This window comes from Geotrypetes seraphini, chromosome 11, assembly GCF_902459505.1.
Source record: "Geotrypetes seraphini chromosome 11, aGeoSer1.1, whole genome shotgun sequence".
NCBI lineage: Eukaryota > Metazoa > Chordata > Amphibia > Gymnophiona > Dermophiidae > Geotrypetes > Geotrypetes seraphini.
In genome coordinates, this window is record NC_047094.1 from 18962897 (window position 1) to 18984643 (window position 21747).

The following is a 21747-nucleotide window of genomic DNA, read 5'->3' on the forward strand; positions in this document are numbered from 1 at the left end:
CATCTTTGTAAAAGGAACCCTCAATATTGAAGCACTATCCCCCCCCCTCTGGCAGCAATGCGGTTCATAGACAAAACCGCGGAAGACAAAGACGCGCGCCAACAACTGAGCGCAAGACGGAGGCGCGCGCCGAAGAAAATGACAGTTTTTAGGGGCTCCGACGGGGGGTTTTGTTGGGGAGCCCCCCCACTTTACTTAATACAGATCGCGGCGGCGTTGTGGGTGGTTTGGGGAGGTTGTAACCCCCCTCATTATACTGTAAACTTAACTTTTCCCTGTTTTTAGGGAAAAAGTGAAGTTTTCAGTAAAATTTGGGGTTTACAACCCCCCAAACCCCCACAACGCCCCCACAACGCGGCGCGATCTGTATAAAGTAAAGTGGGGGAGTTCCCCCCCACACCCCCCTGTCGGAGCCCCTAAAAACAGTTATTTTCTTCGGCGCGCGCCTCCGCACTGCGCTCAGTTGTCGGCGCGCGCCTTTGTCTTCCGCGGTTTTGACCTGACACCCAGCAATGAAGAGGACTCCCGCTCAGCTTCAGGGGACTAATGCATGGCAGTTATGCACATAAATATTTAGAACAGAAGCATATATGCACTTGCAAAAAATGCACCTAAGCAGTATTCTGTAAGTAGGTGCTGACCCCTGAATTCTCTAAAGCTGAGTGTCCAAATTTGTAACATAATTGGCATGCAATTTATTGACTTAGGTCAATTGTGTATGCAACCTGATAGATTAATTAGATGCTAATTGGCCTTATCCATCCATTGGCTATAATTGGTTTAAATTGGAGCTAATTAGTAGTTACATAAGTATTCTCAGTTGCGTGCTCAAATTCCGCATCACTTAACGCCTGCTTGCAGTTACATACTATGCAAATTAGGTGCATTGTTTATAGAATATCACTTACACTCATAACTGCCAATTATTGACAGAAATCATGCATGTAACTGCTTGTATTCTATAAATCTGGTACACTGTGAACGCCTATATTTAGGCATCAGTTTATAAAAAATTTTTTAATTCAATTTTTCTATACTGTTCTCCCGGTGACGGGATAATCGCGTGCCAGACGCCAGCGCACCGACAATTCGACGGAAGATAGAAGCGCGCGGGGGAAAAAATAATTTTTAAAGAGCTCCGACTAGGGGTTAGTGTTCGCGCTGCCGTTGCAGGATGGGGTGGGGGGTGAAACCCCCCACATTATAGAGAAAACGGAACTTTTCCCGAAAAAAATCAGAAAAAGTTCCGTTTTCGCTAGAATGGAGGTTTCCAACCCCCCGAACCCTCCTCCAACAGCAGCGCAAACACTAACCAATAAAGTGTGTGGGGGGGGTTGCCACCCCAACCCCCCCGTCAGAGCTCTTTAAAAATTACTTTTTCCCCCGCACACTTCTGTCTTGCGCCAAATTGTCGGCGCTAGATTGTCAGCGCGCTGACGTCTTGCGCTCCGTTCTCCCAGGGGAGCTCAGAACAATTCACATGAATGATTTCAGGTACTCAAGCATTTCCCCCCCCCCGTCTGTCACAGCAGGATCACAATCTATTTACTGTACCTGGGGCAATGAATGAGGGAAAGGTATTTCGTCAAGGGACGCAGGTCCAAAAAGCATTTTTCAGGCAGTAAGTGATATGTAAAAAGAAAGAAACAGAATCCAAGCGATACTTTTTTTAAAATTGGACTAACTAGAGCAGTGCCCCACAAACTTTTGAAAGCCGCGGCACACTAAACTCGGCGCCGCGTCTGGACGGCATCTGGAAAGGCACGGACGTCACGCACATGTGTGACATCATCACATCAACGCCCGCATGCAGGCCCTCCAGCTGCAGCCCTGAGCTTGCAACTACCACACCAGTGGTGTTACTGGAGGAGGAGAGGCACCAGCCAAGTGACTATAGGACGTTCCTGTAAGCAGTCAGCTGGTGCCTCTCCTCCTCGCTGGCGTCTCATGGTACACCGTTTGCGATACACTGAACTAGTGCATGGTTAGATTAGCTTACGAAGGTAATCCTTCATCATCAGATCAGAGATAAGCACATGAAGACAGCTATCAGTAGACAAGAGTAAAACTTCCAAGGATTCAAATGACAATCTTCAGTCTTACAGGAAGTGGGAGGGAAGGGTGGAAGAAGAGAGATAAGGAAGGTCTTGGGGGAGGGCACTGGGGTGACTAGATACAGGAAGGGTCCTGCAGGAGACATCTCCATGCCTGCAGATATCTCATATCTCTACTGCTTTCCCTGATCTTTGGCAGCTCCGCCCAGGCTACCTTCCAGAAGAGAAGATCCAGCAGCAGCTGCGTGACATTGAGAACCACCTGGATGAGCTGGAACTGAAAGGTGTTGACATGGAGAAAGAGCTGCGCAGTTGCGAGGGAGGTGAGTGTCTTTGTGTCGATTTACGGAGAGAATTTGGTCAGTAATTTTGGCCAAATGGCTGCATTTGGTGTTCCTCTCTCTTATTAAATTGCAGTTATGGACTCTTCTAACTTGAGCGCCTTTGTTTCTGAATGATTTGGGGTTTAATTTTCAGAGAAGGCTCCCTATTTGTCTAATTTATTACATGTAAGGGCAGACGTCATAAATGTGGTGTACCATTAAGGACGGATTAATCCCAGTTAGTAATAACTTAGGTGTCGTTGCAGAAAATGGGATCTGTACAAGGTCTCCTTCTTTAAACCATCTCCACAATGGGACTTTAACCTGGTTTTGGACGCCTTATCAAGTCCTCCTTTTGTCGATGTGGAAAACTCAGACTTGAAATTTCTCACCTGGAAACAATGGCATAGTAAGGGTGAGCGGCGTCTGAGGCAGTGGCGCCCCCCACTTCCCTTTCCCAGTACTTTTTTAACTTCTCTGGCGCGAGCAGCATGCCCACGTCGATGTTGGCTCGCCCTTTGATGCCGCTTCCTAGGCCTGGGTACCGGAAGTGATGTCGGAGAGAGCGCCGATGCCGACGCGGGCAGCAACCTTGCGCTGGGGAAGTTAAAAAAAAAAAAAGTACGGGGGAAGGCAAGGGGCGCGTGTGCATGGCAAAGGGCGGGGGGTGGAGAAGAGAAGGGGTTCCATGCACCGCACCTGAGACAGACCGCCCTCCAGCCCTCCCCTTTACTACGCCACTGGCTGGAAAACTCTGTTTCTAATATCAATCACTTTGGCTCGTCGAATCCGTGAATTGCAGTTACTAGTACGTTACTATCCCTACCTCCAGTTTCACCCAGGAAGAGCGCTTTTGCCGACGCATCCTAATTTCCTTAATAAGTTTGTTTCCGCGTTTCATATCAATCGGCCGATTGTTCTACCTACCTGTTCTACCACGAACGCCAGTTTGGATTCCTCCACTCCTCACACCTGGGACTGTGGAAGGGCCTTTAAGGCGTATCTCCACCAAACGACTAGACCTGATCGACCCTCTCAGCTGTTCCTTTCAAGTTCAAGTTTATTGGTAGTTGATATACCGCTTATAATAACCTAAGTGGTTTACATAAAAACGTGGAGGGGCATAATCGAAAGGGACTTCTAAGTCCGTTTATGTCCATCTTGCAAGTTGTCCAAAGTTAAAAAGAGCCTAAGACACATTTTTGAAAGAGACATGCAACTTTTTTTTACTTTCGAAAATCGTCTAATTATACATCCTGCCAATCTGATCGTCCAAGCCGCTAAATCGTCCATCTTTATACCACATTTCCGTCCAACTTTCCGTCCAAGTCCAAAACGCCTAGAACAAGCCCTGTTGGACGTGGGAGGGGTCTGCTAAGTGATGGATTGAACACCCAGACATGCCACCTAAATAGTGGGGTACCTTACAGGGCACTGCTGTGAACTTCACAAAAATGGTGCCATGGCTTATAGGTTATGGTAAGCCCCCCAAACTACCTCCAGAATCCCTTAGACCCACTTATCTACCACCCCAATAGCCCTTATGGCTGCAGGAGCCACTTATATGCCAGTAAAAAAGAGTTTTGGGGTGTATAGGGCAGTGCACATGTTTAAGTATCAATGCAGTGATTACAGGGGCTTATGGGCATGGGTTCTCCTCTCTATGGGTCCCTAACCCACTCCCAAGATGACTTGAGCTGCCTCTGGGCTGGACGACTAGGCTTTCCTATGCAAGGCGGCCAGGTGATGATGGTCTGGAGGCTGAAATTTAAAGTTGTGAATAAAATTTTTATGGGGGTAGGGGGGGTTAGTGATCACTGGGGTAGTGTGTGGGGGTCTGTGTTATGTGTTTGCAGTGCTTATCTGGTGACTTTAGGTGGGTTTTTGTGACTTAGATCATGTTTTACATGGTCTAAGTCACCACGTCCAAGTTCCGTCGATCCTGGCCTGTATAACTTTTGGTTATACATGCTGTATAACTAAGTCTAAGCCAGCCCAACTCCCGCCCTCGACACGCCTCCTGAAACGCCCCGTTTAGCTTTGGACGTTGAGCGGCACTATGAAGGCCTAGGTCGTTTTTTAAATACGTCCAAAACCCGTTTTTATTTTCGGTGCTTGGACGTTTTTGAGAAATGTTTGTCCAAGTGCCGACTTAGGCCGGTTTGTGGACATTTTTCTCTTTCGATTATGAGCCCCATAGTGTAGAAGAAAACCAAACAAAAATGTATTTACACGGGCGGTAAACACAAACCCTTCTAAGATAGAGGGGGAGGCTTCACAGGAGACGGGAGGGAAACTGTAAGGGTTGTATCATTTTGAAAAAAAAAAAGGACGGGGCAGGAAAAGACATAGTAGGGTACAGGTATGCATAAAGTTGGCCGATCTTAGTCTGTACTATGAAAGCACCTTTATAAAGAGAGGTTTTTTAGGTCAGATTTGAATTTAGCGACATTTGATTCTTGTCTCATGTTTAATGGAAGAGAGTTCTACAGCATGGTGGCGATAACTGAGAAAATTGTCTTGCGGGTTGAGTCATGAAATATCTGGCGAACAGAAGGAGTTGATAATAGCTGTTGCTGTGTTGACCGTAGTAATCTGGAAGATGTATATGGGATAAGGAGTTTATCTAGAAAGGCTGGAGAATGGGCTGTTTGCACTTTAAAGGTTAAGAACATGATTTTAAATGCAATTCCATGAGAGATGGGCAACCAATGTACCTTTTTTAAGGGAGAGGCGACATGATCATATTTGTTTGCTCCATAAATGATTTTAACGGCCGTGTTCTGTATTATTTGAAGTCTTCTAATGTCCTTTTGTGTCGCTCCCTGGTAGAGTGAATTGCAATAATCTAAGTTTGAAATGACCAAGGAATGTATTAAGAGGATATTTAGTGATTTGGGGTCCAAGAGGGGAGAGAGAGAACAAATCATCCTAAGCTTAATGAAGTGTGTTCAAACCACAGCACTGTTTCAGCTACTCTGGGACATCCGGTATCCAAACGGACAATGTCTAACTGGTTGGCTGATCGCTTTGCTTATTGTTCTTCTTTTTTGCTCTCCTCGTGCTGCTCCTCGAGTAACTGCTCATAAGCGTGGAGCTAAATCGGTTTCTCTTGCCTGTTTGCAATAATGTGCCACTCTTAGATATCTGTCGAGCAGCTACCTGGAGTTCTCCCAACTAGGGGCTAAATTCACTAAGCAAACTGATCGTGCACCGATCGGTTTGCGACCCCTTTACGACCCGATTTTACTCCGACCCGATTCACTTACCTCTCTGCTGATCCGATTCCGATCCGCGCATGCAAATGAGGGGAACAGCATGCAAAGTAGGCAGGGACGCAATTCACAACAAAAATTTTGCGGTCCAACTGGGCTGGCCGATCAACCCAAGAAGACTGCTGGGGACCAGTCACAAACGTGCTTTCCGACTCTCCAGCTCCATTGCCGCCCTGCTCTCTGCACGCCCTGCTCTCTGCTGCCCTGAATCTCTCCTGCCTGCCGCCCTGCTCTCCCCCTGAATCGCCGCCCAAATCTCTCCTGCCTGCCGCCCTGCTCCCCCCCAAATCTCTGCTGCCCTTCCCTGTCTAGTGAGCCCATGCTTTTAACCTGTGGGTTTAAAGTGGGTTAAAACCATGGACTCGCTGGGCTAAAAAGTTGTGGCTCGGACGGGTCTTAGACACATGTGCAGACCATCTACAGGGGGGGGTGAGGGGGGAGGCGCCAGTCGCCCTCGCTACGCCACCGGCCGTGGTGGTCTGTGCTGATATTCAGAGGCACTCTTCAGTTAAGTTCTGCTGACTTTATCAGCACCAGACCTGGTCAGTATAATTTAAGCGTGGTAGGGTTCCTTCTATCTGGTTAAAACATGCTGAGTATCAATCCTTATGTTTATACGTCTGTCTTGATTCACTGCAACAGAACTGTGGGACTGTATTTCCACCTTTGATTCTGGCTGTGTCAGCCCTTACTACCGTCAGCTGTACTGGTTGCCAATGGAAGCAAGAGTACTTATCAAATTTGCCTGTATTTGATATAAGATGTTATTTGGATTAGCTCTGTTATAATGTAGGGTCATGTAATGGTTAACTGTTGTTTAAAATATTGCCCTGGCCTACATAGCTGAAGAAAGTTTACAATCTATTGACTTCATCTGCCTAAAATGTATGTCCCTGCCTTACCACATTGTAAGCTAAATAGATAAGAATTTGAGCCATGATGTACCCTGCCCTTCTGTACATTTAACATTTAGAACTGTAAGAGTTAGATAAGTGACCTGCTAGTGTGAGCTTATGACCAATAATAATTGTAGAAAGTTATAGAAGTAACAAATGAAAATTGTAGTTTTTGCATATATTAGTTTGCGAAAAGGGCATAAAAGTCCGTGTATTTCCTGTTTCTGACACTCTAGTAGGCAGGCTATTAACTGCACAAGAGTCCGGTATACCGTAATAAATCTCTTGTACTTTTTTCACGCCTCTGACTTTGTGTGTCCAAGTGACCTTTCAATATCTCTTCTCTCATTTTGAATTGTATTGTTCGACTAGGCCTACTCAGCATACTGGTTTATTTACTTTTCCTAATCCCCAGAATTGCCGTTATAAAAAATATTTTGATCGATCTTGGCTTATCAAAAGCAGGTATAAAGTTCAAGTATGGTTAGACGACCTGATTCAACAATCTGCATCTTATTGCATCTTTAGAAAACTGGTTAAGACCTATTTGTTCAAAAAATTTGTTACTTGATTGATGACTACGTCATAGTTTCTTGTTGTATTTTTCACTATTGGAATATTGTACTGCTTTTCTGTGTGCTTTGTGTCATCACTGGATGTCCAGTCCTCTTTATTCTGTGAACCGCCTGGTGTTGGCGGTATAGAAAAATAAAGTTAAACTAAACTAAACTAAACCTTAAGTTTGTATACCGCATCATCTCCACACTCGTAGAGCTCGGCACGATTTACAGGGAATGGTACGGAGAAGGAACTCCAAAGAGGGATACAGGACAGAATAGAGAAAGTTTAGCGGGGCTTAGTATGATAAAGGGGAGTAAATATTACATTTTTGAGAATAGCCAAGTTTTTAGATGTTTTCGGAAAATTTGGAGGGCGCCCAGATTCCAAAATTGGGTAGAAAGGTTATTCCAGAGCTCTATAATTCTGAAGGAGAGGGATGTTCCTAGTTTTCCTGGATGGGATATGCCTTTTAATGAGGGGAAGGATAGTTTGAATTTTTGGGTGGATCTGGTGCTGTTAGGATTTGAGGAATTCCAAGATAGTGGGAAGAGGGAAGGAAGAATGCCGTGAGACTACTGGAAGCCAGTGAAGATTGGACAGGAGTGGGGAGACATGGTCGAATTTACTTTTTGCGAAGATTAATTTAGCCGTGGTATTCTGAATCCGCTGAAGTCTTTGAAGGCTTTTCTTTGTTAAGCATAAGTAGATGGAATTACAATAGTCTAGTCTGGAAAGGATGATGGATTGTACGAGGACAACAAAGTGTTGTTGATGGAAGCAGGATCTCGCTTTCCTCAGCAAAGTTATTCATAAATCTAGATATTAATTTATACCACTGAGCGGCCAAAAACCAAACCAAACCAAAACTGGTCTTCGGGACATTTGGAGCATTGAGATCAAGCATCAAATTACTGCATCTCAATGGCCACGTATTTGGGCTTGGAGGATGAGATGTACAGTGTCTGCATCTATGAGACAAACTTGGTTTTTTTCTGTTACATAGAGCATTTTTGACCCCGGTTTGTTTACAGAAGTTAGATAGCTCTAAATCTAATAGATGCTGGCACTGTCATCTCGAAGCTGGGACATTAGATCATTTGTTATTCTATTGTCCATTGATACTTGCTTTTTGGAAATCAATATGGGGTCAAATAAATAGTTTGTTAGATAATCCGGTGGCATTATCCTATGATACCGTATAGTTTGGCATGTCAATGAGGGCTAAGAGCCAAATATCCTCTAATAAAAACAGGCTTCTACTCATTATGACAGGGGTTGCCATACAACAGATTACGAATAACTGGAAAAATTGGGATAGGCTGAATTATAGCTTTTGGTGGAACTCTTTGTGTCACATTTTCAAAATGGAAAGGATAATTGCCATGGAGCAGGGAAATTTTAAGAAATTTCAGGTTATTTGGGAGCCATTAACAAGATACTGTAAAGATTGAAATTGCTGCATAAAATAAATATTAATTTTATTTCCTTTTGTTCATATATGTCCAGGGTGGGGTGGGGGTGGGAATATTTTATGATTTCTTTTGCTTATGAATAATTGTTGGGTGTAAGGGAGGAGGGATAATTGACGCGAGTTAGAATTTGAAGATATATTAAGTGATGTTAAAGTATAAAATGTATGTATTTTATGTTACACTTATTGTGAGTTTTAAAAATGAATAAAGATTTTTAAAAAAGAAATGAAAAATAAAGTTATTATTCTTCTCCTTCCCAGACTGGAATTGCTCTGAAGGTACCTTAGGTATCTGTTCCTAAAGTATCTAGACAACTGATCCTCTCTTCTCTCTCCCCTCTATAGCGATTAACTTGTTCTATTGATCACTCTCTCCTCAAAAATGGATTTCCTGTCCTATTAACCCTCTTTCTTCCTCCCCTCTTAAAGTCAATCAATTTGTACCTTTGCTTAATCTTTGTAAACCGTATAGAACTTCACGGTATTGCGGTATATAAGCTGTTATTATTATTATTATTCAGTTGCAAGGAAACTTGTCAGCGTATAGGGCAGGTCTTCCTTTAGAATGTTTACAGCTGGCCATATCAAATGCATGACCCATACCAGGTCAGACGAGATATTTTTGAGTACCATTATTGCAGTTAGCTCTGTTGGGATGACGTGTAATCCTGTCTTGTGTGCAGATGAACTGGAGGATGCCCTCATGGTGGAATGGTTCAAGCTGATCCACGAGAAGCAGCTTTTGATGAGACAGGAGTCGGAACTGATGTACAAGTGAGTGGCAAGACATCTACTCAGCTCTATTTTGTACTAACACAAAGGAAGCAGATTGAACCACGAGGGAGGTTATTCACCTTGAGCACTATACAGGCTTTACTGTATTTTCACAAATATAACACATTTTTACGTCCAGGAGGTGCCTGGTGCGAGTTAAACAATGTCCTTACGTTTCAAGGCCACGGTGGAGGAGAAGTTCTACAGTTATAATAACCTTCCCCCCCCAAAAAAAAAACACAAAACTTCCAACTTATCAGCGGAAACTATACGCCCAGCTTCACGTATTTGACTGTTGATAATTTGAAATCAGGTGCAAGTGACTTTCTTTTTGGCATTGTAAATGGACCACCGGTAATTAATTTAATTTATTTAAATGTAAAAGCTTACCTTCTTATTTCTCCAGTCTAGCATTTTCCGTGCATGCCCAAACTGAGCATATGTACGGGGAATACAAAGGTACAGATAATACGAAACAATTTTTACATTGATCCTTCCAAGTTTCCAAGTTTATTATAAGATTTGATTAATCGCCTATTCCAGATTCTAAGCGATGTGCAGCTAAAAATTACAAAATTAGGGGAAACATACATGACTAACAAAATTATTACTAAACATATTAAAATATCGTAAAATACATAACATAAAATAACACGACTAAACATAACTAACAAGACTGTTTTACATACATGATCAAATAAAGGGAAAGTTATAGGAAGAAATACAATTAAATATAAAAGAAACAATTAAGGTAAAACTACATTAGGAGAAGGGGAAGAAATTTAATATAAAATATTAAAAACAAAAAAAATTCAGTTAATCATTAAAAGCGTCTTTAAAAAGGAATCCCTTAAGTTTGCTCTTAAATTTGTCTAGAATTCTTTCCTCTCTTGGGCATTCCGAGCTAGGGGAGCCGTAACTGAGAAAATAGAATGACGTCGTGTACTAATAACTTTTAAAGAAGGAACAACCAATAGATCCTTCTTTTTCATGGGTTACACAGGGGTGTGGTTGCACAAATGGTTCTTTTGAGCCTCCAGGTTTTCCTTGTGTTTTTTTCTTTTTTGTAACGAAATATTATAAATATCATATCATATGCATTCTGTATTATGTATTCTTCTGATATCTGGATGGTTCGTTTGAACCTCTTTGTTCATCATTCTTTTTGTTCTTTATGTAACTCTGTTTTGGTTACTAAAAACTCAATAAATCTATTTGAAATCAATTTCTTCTGTGCTAGAGGGTAGTGAAAATGCAGTTCTTGCTGTGAGAGAAAAAAAACAAATTCTTAAGACAGTCACAGTTTCCATGTAGGTTTGGGAAGATTATTGTTGCTCGAGAGTACAAAGTCTCAACTCATTCCTCAGGACACGCCCATTCAGGTAGGGTTTCAAGAGATTTGTAATGAATATGTATGAGAGAAATTTGCATAGCGGGGAAAAAGTTTGTATTTCAGTCTGTAGCAACCCGTGTTACTTGTTCCTACTACAGATCCAGACAGCAGGCATTGGAGGATCAGCAAGTCAATGTGGAGAAAGAGCTTCGGACCTTACTGAGCATGCCAGGTGAGTGAATTCATTCCGTTGCCTGTCCATGAGTTTCAGAATTCCTTGTTCCCAAGTTTCATCGCCGGTGCCCTTCCATCCGCTTTGTACAGGGAGGTCCTAATCAGCTAATAGCATGCATATTCCTTAACCCCAAATAGTAGCAACATTCCAGACTCCCAAAGAGTAACAAGATTCCAGAACCCCAAATAATAGCAACATTCCAGACTCCCAAAGAGTAACAAGATTCCGCAACCCCAAATAGTAGCAACATTCCAGACTCCCAAAGAGTAACAAGATTCCGGAACCCCAAATAGTAGCAACATTCCAGACTCCCAAAGAGTAACAAGATTCCGGAACCCCAAATAGTAGCAACATTCTAGACTCCCAAAGAGTATCAAGATTCCAGGACCCCAAATAGTAGCAACATTCCAGACTCCCAAAGAATAACAAGATTCTGGAACCCCAAATAGTAGCAACATTCCAGACTCCCAAAGAGTAACAAGATTCCGGAACCCCAAATAGTAGCAACATTCTATGCTACCGATCCCAGGACAAACACTGGTTTCCCCCATGTCTGTCTCAATAGCAGATTATGGACTTTTCTTCCAGGAGCATGTCCAATTATGTGGGCGGGCCCCTCATTCCTCTCACTGAAGCCCAGGTAGAGGTGTTCAGTATAGTGGTGTATGCAGATAACATTGTGGGGCCTTCTCTATTGCAGATGAGTTGAAGTCGCCTCAGCAGAAAGCTCGTCAAAGTGACCTGCTGGAGAAGTACGTCACGATCGTCAATGATAGAAATGACATCGTGGACTGTTTGGATGAAGACCGGCTTAGGTAGGAGGAATAATGTCTGATTCAGAATGACAGGAATCTCTGGTCACCTTAGAGATGAAGTCGACAGGGTTGGGTATATTTATCCAATGCAGAAGAAACTCAGCTGGGTAGACTGGATGGGCCAATCTGATCTTTTACAGTTCGCTTTACCAACAAGCAATTAAAGATGAATTACAAAACCATGAAATCATTAGACTAAAGAAACTTATCAATGATAGAGTAGTGAATCGCAAACTGTGCGCCTTGGTGAGATTCCGGGTGTGCCACCCAGGATTGAAGGGCACATGACGTATACTGAGTGTCACTTCCGGGCGTTGGTGCCTCTCCTCCTCTCTGTCCCTACACGTACCGCGTCTCGTTTTCCCTGTTCTCGGGGCTGTGACTGGAGCGTGCATGGACGTTGCTATGACGATGGCATGCGCTTGCATGCGACATTGTCATGTTGACGTCGGTGCATGCTCAGAGGCCCTCCAGACACGGCCCCAAGCTTAGGGTAAACGAGACGAGGTTCATGTGGGGTGGGGCTGGGGGGTGGAGCGATGCTGGGATGGGGGGGGGGGCAGGATTGTTGGTGTGCCACAGAAACCCATTTACTCCGTTAGTGTGCCGGAGCAAACCCCCCCCCCAAAAAAAAAACAAACTTTTGCGGGACACTGAAATAGAGGTCAAATCTGTAAGAGACCCACCATTACCAGTGACTTCATTATTATATCAGCCACAAGTAAAAAAAAATTTAAAAATTTAAATTGAATCAGGTTGGGCAGACTGGATGGACCATTCGGGTCTTTATCTGCCGTCATCTACTATGTTACTATGTTATTTGCAGTTTTTCAACCCAGGAATATTTAGGAAGTTTTAGAGTCTGCCTGGTTAGAAACAAAATACAGTGGTACCTCGGTTTACGAGTGCACCGTTTTGCGAGTGTTTTTGCAAGACGAGCAAAACATTTGCAATATCGGTGCTTCAGAAACCGAGCGTGGCTCGATTTACGAGCGCCCCCCGCGATCCGGCACCCTCCCCCCGTGATCCGGCACCCTCCCCCCGTGATCCGGCATCCCCCCAACGCGATCCAGCACCCTCCCGATGCGATCCGGCACCCCCTGATGCGATCGAGCAACCCTCCGCCGCGATCCGGCACTCCCCCCGACGCAATTGGGCACCCTGCCGCCGCTTCTTACCGTCATCTGGGCACCGGCATGTTCAGAACGTGAACTCGCAGGCCTTGAGCATGCGCAGATGCTCAAGGCCCAGCAGAAGAGGAGGCTGATCTTCGGGCACCGGCACCAAGCACAGGACATGCCGGTGCTGGTGCCCAGAGGAGGGTAAGAAGCGGTGGGGGGTGCCCAATCGTGGCAGGGGGGGTGCCGGATCGTGGCGGGGGGGTGCTGAATCGCGGGGGAGGTTCCGGATCGCAGGGGGGCCTTCGGGGGGAGCAATGCCGGTTCTCGGGGGGGGGGGGGGAACGCATCAAAGCGAGTTTCCATTATTTCCTATGGGGAAACTCGCTTTGATAAACGAGCATTTTGGATTACGTAATCCAAGGTACCACTGTATACAGCAGGAATTCCCCAAACTTGTCCAGGGGGAGCTGGATACCCTCAGTGATTATGAATGAATTAGGTTTGCATACAATCACTCTAGTGCAGGGGTGTCAAATATCGGTCCTCGAGGGTCGCAATCCAGTCGGCTTTTCAGGAATTCCCCCAATAAATATGCATGAGGTCTATCAGCATACAATGAAAGCAGTGCATGCAAATAGATCTCATGCATATTCATTGGGGAAATCCTGAAAAACCCGATTGGATTGCGGTCCTTGAGGACCGACATTTGACACCCCTGGCTTTAGTGCTTGCAAATGTATTTTAGGCATATTCATCGAGGATATCCTGACCACCCTGCCTGGCTGATGACCCCCAGGACTAGGGTTATCAGATTTTACATATGTAAAATCTGGAACCCTAGACATGCCCCCCCCTAGGCTCACCCCGTTCCACGCCTTGGCCCCCCTCCCTCAGCCTGCTTTTCTCAAGTCGGGAGGACATCTGCTCAAGCGCATGCCCCTCCCGACGCGATCTGCTTTTCAAAACCCGGACAAAGTGCCGGGTTTTGAAAAGCCATCCGGACGCCCGGAGTTGCCTTCCAGAAAGAGGACATGACCAGGTAAATCCAGACGTCTGTACAGATCCATGGTGAGGCCTCACTTGGAGTACTGTGTTCAATTCTGGAGACCACACTACCGTAAGGACATGTGAGGATCGAGTCGGTTCAGCGAATGGCCACCAGGATGGTCTCGGGGCTAAAGGATCTAACGTATGAAGAAAGACTAAAGAAGTTGCGGCTGTACTCACTTGAGGAACGAAGAGAGAGGGGAGACATGATTGAAACGTTTAAGTACATCACGGGTCGCATCGAGTCGGAAGATGATATCTTCTGTCTCATGGGACCCTCGACAACCAGAGGGCATCCGCTGAAAATAAGGGGAGGGAAGTTTCATGGAGACTCCAGAAAGTACTTCTTCACCGAAAGAGTGGTGGATCGGTGGAACAGACTCCCACTGCAGGTGATTGAGGCCGGCAGCGTGACGGATTTTAAGAGTAAATGGGATGCTCACGTGGGATCTTTAAGGGAGTGAATTCAGGGGGCGGATACTTAGAATGGGCAGACTTGGTGGGCTATAGCCCTTTTCTGCCACTATGTTTCTATGTTTCTTACCCAGGACGGGCCTAGGAATTATTGGCCTACAGGACAGGAGAAGATTTGGTTAAAAGAAGTTGGGGGACCACAGCCGAGGTATCTGGGGGCAGATGGCATTCAGAAGGGCTCTTTGATGTTCCTGATTAGTTTAGGAAACGGTTGGGGCAACCCCTCTGCTGCCCTAGTTCACCTGGTGGAATTTGGAGGTGGTGCGGCTGGTGCAGCAGAATGGAAGATCAGCTCTCCGTTTTGGAATATCTTTTTCTAGACTGCCTGCTTCAGAGGGCAGGGTAGTTGCTCCGCCCTGTCACCGCCCTCACTTTCACCAGCGTAGGCAGCCCGAAAGGCTAAGAGCCTCGCCCAGGGCATTGCTAGGTGTGTGACTGCCTCAACCTTCGTCTCTTAGTAAGCAGGTTAAACCAGCTATAGGAGACAGGGCAACGTCGTATTGCAGCTAAAAGGGCAAGGTGGGTGTTTTTTAGGTCAGGAGGAGGAGTTTGCAGTTCGAGCAGGACAGAAATTTGTAAGTGTGGTGTTGGTATCCTTTGTGTCTTGGTTACCCAAGCTGTTGTGCTTGGTTCATAGACAACGGCGCGAAAGACAAAGGCACGCCTGGACAATTGAGCGCAGCGCGGAGGCGCGCGCCGCTCTAAATTACTGTTTTTAGTGCTCCGACGGGGGGGGGGGAGGTGTGGGTGGGGAACCCCCCCACCCCCCACTTTACTTAATAGAGATCGCGCTGGCGTTATGGGAGGTTTGGGGGGTTGTAACCCTCCACATTTTACTGTAAACTTAACTTTTTCCCTAAAAACAGGGAAAAAGTGAAGTTTTCAGTAAAATGTGGGGGGTTACAACCCCCCAAACCCTCCACAATGCCCCCACAACGCGGTGCCCCCACTATTAAGTAAAGTGGGGGGTTTCCCCCCACGCTCCCCCGTCGGAGCCCTACAAACAATAATTTAGAGTGGCGCGCGCCTCCGCGCTGCGCTCAATTGTCTGGGCGCGCCTTTGTCCCGGCGCGCTTTTGACCTGACACCGTTGTGCTTTGCTCGGCTTACTCGTGGCTGGGATATAGTCATACAGTCATCTCTCGTGCCTCACCAGCTGGACGTCGCCATGTTCCCATTTTATTTCATTTTGAAAATGAAATTAAAAAAAAAGTGAAAGACTGGATTGCCTCCCTAGGGAAAAATTCCAGGGCCAGCACACTAAGTTCAAAATAGAAGCCTTTCTGGGTCTGTCCCCCTCTCCCCAGGACTCATTTAACTCCATCTATGAGGTTCATAAGTCCAAACCGAGCAGGGAAGCTCCTGGCCCCCCCCCCCCTCCCCATCCCAGCCAGTGTTTCAAATGGTACTGGTAACACTTTGTTGTGTGGCATCACTGACCCAGAGGGCCTTGGTGAGACAGGATAATTTATGTGCCTTTAATTTATAACATTTTATTGAAGGAATCAAATAATCTAATCTAATCTAATCCTTAGGTTTGTATACCGCATCATCTCCACGTTCGTAGAGCTCGACGCGGTTTACAGTAGGAGAAATAGGAAGGAACTACAACATAGGGTTAGAGGTAGAAGTGTGAAGAAAATTTAGAGGACTTGGGATGCCAAGATATAAGAGTTTCCTTGATTCTTAAGTTGGAGGGAGACTTACATACATACACAATATACAATAATACATATAAATATACAATAATATAATACAAAGAAATATTCTTTACAATTTGATTCACAATAATAATATTTCCATACATATTTCTATCATTCCTCCAAAATATATTTCAATATGACCTAATCCATTCCTTTCTACACCCCCTTTATCCTTCCCCCTTCCCCTTCCTCTTTCCCCCCTCATTCTTTTTATTTTTTTAGACTTGGGATAAGATGGGTCAGGAGAAGGGAGGTATGGCTTGGAGAGGGCTTCAATTTATATAGGTTTTTTGTTTTTGTTTTTTTTGTGTGTGTGTGGGGGGGGTTTGTTTTGGAGGAGGTGAGCAGTCCCTTGTAATCTGCCTGTCCCTTGCAAGTGAAAACGCAGTATCCTTGCACTAGAGCAGTGTTTTACAACCTTTTTACACCTATGGACCAGCAGAAATAAAATAATTATTCTGTGGACCGGCTGCGGTCCGTGGACCGGCGGTTGAAGAACACTGGGCTAAGTTGTGGGCCGGACCCCGCCCATCTCTACCCCATCTCCACCCCAGACCCCGCCCCCATAATAGTACTAATTGCACCTTGCACATCCCGTGCCTCCTCTGGAAGCCTTCCCTCTGACGTTGCAACGTCAGAGAGAAGGCTTCCGGTTCAGGCGCAGGACGCCCGTACGAGCCACTGCCCATGGCTTTGTGCACTGAATCAGTTAGGAAGAGGGAGCTGGCTCGAAGATAACGCCGCATCAATCGCACCGTGGACCGGCGGTTGAAGAACACTGTTTTGGGCCTGATGCACGTGCTGGCCTTGTGGACCGGCAGGAAATTTCTGTGGACCAGCACTGGTCCATGGACCAGTGGTTGAAGAACACTGCACTAGAGGACTCCCTTTACAGGTCAAAGCTGCTTAGCGAGAACATGGGAGGAGAATGACTTTTTCCTCACTCTTTCCTAGTCAGGACTTTTCTGTGTTGCTTTCTACACTCTAATGAAGCCAACTTCTCTTTGTTCACAGGGAGAAGGAGGAGGATCAGATGATTGAGGCCATGATCCTAAAACTGGGTAAGAATCCACTCCTGAAATCGTCTTTCTGACAGCGGGAAATGTTATCCCAGGATCTCACCCGAAGTCTTAGATTCCAATGCTCAGAGGGGCTCAGTGTCTCATTTAAGTGCCTCTGGAATTACATATGGGAACCTCGCTGATTATGCATGTAAATTATTAGAATACTGACATATACAGTAAAACCTTGGATTGCAAGTAACTTGGTTTGCAAGTGTTTTATAAGACAAGCAAAACATTTGATTAAATTTTAACTTGATATACAAGCAAGGTCTTGCAATACAAGTACATACAGTATAAACACATCACAACTGAGCCAATGGATCTTCTCTCTCTGACGCTCCGGGAGTGTGGTGAATTTTCTAAATGAGCGAGGTCTTGCAACACGAGTACACACAGTATACACACGTGACATCATCACAACTGAGCCGATGGTTCTTCTCTCTCTGACGTTGCAAGAGTGTAGTGACTGTTCTAAACGAATGAGGTCTTGCAATATAAGTACGTACAGTATACACGTGTCACATCATCACAACTGAGCCGATGGTTCTTCTCTCTCTGATGCTCTAGGAGTGTAGTGACTTTTCTAAACAAGCGAGGTCTTGCAATACAAGTACGTATAGTATTTTGTATTAACGTTTTTGGGTTATGGAACGAATTGTCTGAGTTTCCATTATTTCTTATGGGGAAATTCGCTTTGATATAAGAGTGCTTTGGATCACAAGCATGCTTCTGGAACGAATTATGCTCGCAAACCAAGGTTTGACTGTATATATATATATATATATATATGCCAGTATTCTAATATATATAAAACTATATATGCCCTGATGCATGTAAATACCCAAACTCCATCTAAATTCTGTTCTGTAAATATACTATGGTAACGTGAACGGGGGTGGGCCCTGCAGCCTGGATAAACCGGAGCCACACAGCGGGTTTCAGGTGAGCAAAATAATATTTTATTTAACATCTCAGGTAGGGGTCCTGTCAATTACAAGTGGGGAAGAAAAGTGGAAAAAACAACAACCCTGCACTGCTGTGCTCTGCTCTGGCTCCCTAGAGTTGCCAGTACAATTCTTAGTAGTTTCCGAGACTGGCCTGTGACCAGCTGGGCCAAAGATACCAAATTGCAAGGTTCCAAGTCAAATTTGGCCTATCTGACTGTAATAGCTGCAGTTAAGACAGTATATAGGTGTTAGAGGCATATGAAGTGGAGTATCTCAGCTTCCCTCTGGGCTCTCTTAAATCTAGCTGTGCTCTGGGGGTTTATATTTCCTGGACCATACCATCCTGGCTCCATCCCTTCCGTGTTAATTCCCCCTTGGATGGGACTATGGGTTTTAAGGTGGCTGTGACACTATTTTGTGGAGCTCGGACAAAGGAGGACTGCAAAAAATTGCAAAGGGACTTGGACAAATTAGGGGAATGGGCAGTGAGATGGCAGATGAAGTTCAATGTTGAGATGTGTAAAGTATTGCATGTGGGAATCAGAAACCCGAGGCACAGCTATACGATGGGAAGGATGTTATTGAATGAGAGAACCCAAGAAAGGGACTTGGGGGTAATGGTGGACATGACAATGAAGCTGACGGCACAGTGCGCAGCGGCCGCTAAGAGAGCGAATAGAATGCTAGGTATAATCAAGAAGGGTATTACAACAAGAACGAAAGAAGTTATCCTGCCGCTGTACCGGGCAATGTTGCGTCCGCATCTTGAGTACTGCGTCCAGTGTTGGTCACCATACCTTAAGAAGGATATGGCGTTACTCGAGAGAGTTCAGAGGAGAGCGACACGACTGATTAAGGGAATGGAAAGCCTTTCATACGCTGAGAGATTGGAGAAACTGGGTCTCTTTTCCCTGGAGAAGAGAAGACTTAGAGGGGATATGATAGAGACTTACAAGATCATGAAGGGCATAGAGAGAGTAGAGAGGGACAGAAAGAGAGAGAGAAATAGAGAGAGAGAGAAACAAAGAGCAAGAGAAAGGTAGAGAGACAGAAATAGAGAGAAATAGATAGAGAAAGATTGGAGGAACTGGGACTCTTTTCCCTGGAGAAGAGGAGACTTAGAGGGGATATGATAGAGACTTACAATATCATGAAGGGCATAGAGAAAGTAGAGAGGGACAGAAAGAGAGAGAGAAAGGAAGGGAGACAGAGAGAGAGAGAGAGAGAATGAGAGAGAGAGAGAGAGAGAAAGGGAGAGAGACAGAAATAGAGAGAGATAGATAGAGAAAGATTGGAGAAACTGGGACTCTTTTCCCTGGAGAAGAGGAAACTTAGAGGGGATATGATAGAGACTTACAAGATCATGAAGGGCAAAGAGAGAGTAGAGAGGGACAGATTCTTCAAACTTTCGAAAAATAAAAGAACAAGAGGGCACTCGGAAAAGTTGAAAGGGGACAGATTCAAAACGAATGCTAGGAAGTTCTTCTTTACCCAACGTGTGGTGGACACCTGGAATGCGCTTCCAGAGGACGTTATAGGGCAGCGAACGGTACTAGGGTTTAAGAAAGGATTGGACAATTTCCTGCTGGAAAAGGGGATAGAGGGGTATAGATAAAGGATTACTTCACAGGTCCTGGACCTGGTGGGCCGCCGCGTGAGCGGACTGCTGGGTGCGATGGACCTCAGGTCTGACCCAGCGGAGGCATTTCTTATGTTCTTATGTTCTTATGTTTAAGGGGAGCATAAGAAATAGCCTTACTGGGTCAGACTGGTTCATCTAGCCCAGTAGCCCGCCTTCACGGTGGCCAGTCTAAGTCACTAATATCTGGCAAAACCCCTCAAAGTAGCAACATTGCATGCTATCGATCCAGGGCAAACAGTGGCTTCCCCCATGTCTGTCTCAATAGCAGACTATGGATTTTTCCTCCAGGAACTTGTCCAAAACTTTCTTAAAACCAGCTACATTAGCCACTCTTACTGCAACCTCTGGCAACGCTTTCCAGAGCTTAACTATTCTCTCAGTGAAAAAATATTACCTCCTATTGGTTTTAAAAGTATTTCCGTGTAATTTCATCGAGTGTTGCCTAGTCCAGGGTTTCTCAACTTGGTCCTGGAGTACCCCCTTGCCAGTCAAGTTTTCAGGATATCCACAATGAATATGCATGAACTTGATTTGCATACACTGCCTCCATTATATGCAAATTTCTTTCATGCATATTCATTGTGGATATCCTGAAAACCTGACTGGCAAGGGGGTACTCCAGGGATGAGTTGAGAAACACTAGTCTCTCTAATTTTTGACAGAATGAAAAATCGATCCACTTCTACCCGTTCTGCTCCACTCCGGATTTTGTAGACTTCAATCCTATCTCCCCTCAGTCGTCTCTTTTCTAAGCTGAAGAGCCCCAACCGTTTTAGTCTTTCCTCATACGAGAGGAGTTCCATCCCCTTTACCATCTTGAACCTTTTCTAGATCTGCTATATCTTTTTTTTGTAGATAAGGTGACCAGAATCGAACGCAATACTCAAGGTGAAGTTGCACCATGGAGCGATACAGATGCATCCCTTTTAAAATAATTCCTAGCAACTTGTTTGCTTTTTTTTTGGCCACTGCTGCACATTGGGCGGAAGGTTTCAGCGTATTGTCTACCAGATCTTTTTCATGAGCGCTGACCCCCAACATCCCATAGACTGTCTCACATACACATATTATACAGATAGATATACCCATAGGCGTAGCATGGATAGGACTCGATTACATGTGAAAATTGTAGAGTGCTATTCAAGAGTAATGTTAGAAAATTCTTCTTTACGGAGAGGGTGGTTGATGCGTGGAATGCGCTCCTGAGGGAGGTGGTGGCAAAGAAAACAGTTCAAACAAGCGTGGGATGAACATAGAGGATCTCGAATCAGAAAATAATGGGTATACATTGAAGGAACTAAGGCCAGTACCGGGCAGGCTTGAACGGCCTGTGTCTCGTATATGGACATTCAGTTGAGGATGGGCTGGGGAGGGTTTCAAAGGCTGGGATGGTTAAGATGGGCCGGAGTGAGCTTAGGAGACTCCAGTAGATGGAACCTAAGCACACTGCCGGGCAAGGCTCTGGGTTTCTGGCCAAGAAATATCTAAGAAAAATGTCCATTTAAACTAAATTTATGGAGCATGTATGGTTGGGCAGACTATCTAATATAATAAAACGCTAGGCTGCGCATGCGCACTTCCTATGTGTGCGCCGGTTTTCCGTGAGCTGTAGCGACACATAGGAAGTGCGCATGCGCGGCATTCAGTCTGTCCTGTTGAAAGATGCAGCGGTGGCTATTCGCACGATCCCCGCCTGCGTTCCCTCCCTTCCTGTAAGTTGGCCGTCCCCGCCGCCGTCGTTCCCTTGCGCACCAGTGCTCCATTACAGTAACTTTGCCGTTGCCGCCTCTCCGCTCTCTCTCTTCCTCGCCCCCCCCTCCGAGACGGATGTCGACCGCGGCGGCCCGAGTCGGATGTTGGCTGAGGCGGCACAAGAATGCAGGGTGGAAGAGGCGCTCGCGCCGGCGCAAACAGGTGGCTGAGGCCCGCAGCCAGTCTGGGAGAAGAAGATGTGCATGATGAGCTCGCTGGCCAGAGACGAGGCGCCCACTGTCCCCGCAGGAAAGGTTCCT

At 45.4% G+C, this 21747-nt stretch overlaps 1 protein-coding gene across 2 annotated transcripts in view; it reads left to right on the forward strand.

The window, feature by feature from the left end:
* Window positions 1-21747, forward strand: part of MICALL2 (MICAL like 2) — a 118382-nt gene that overhangs the window by 94348 nt on the left and 2287 nt on the right. For both annotated transcript variants that reach the window (XM_033914326.1, XM_033914325.1), the window contains exons 12-16: window positions 2254-2377; window positions 9264-9354; window positions 10846-10919; window positions 11623-11737; window positions 17097-17143. In XM_033914326.1, coding sequence (XP_033770217.1) covers window positions 2254-2377; window positions 9264-9354; window positions 10846-10919; window positions 11623-11737; window positions 17097-17143 — 451 coding nt within the window. The remainder of the gene's footprint in view (window positions 1-2253; window positions 2378-9263; window positions 9355-10845; window positions 10920-11622; window positions 11738-17096; window positions 17144-21747) is intronic.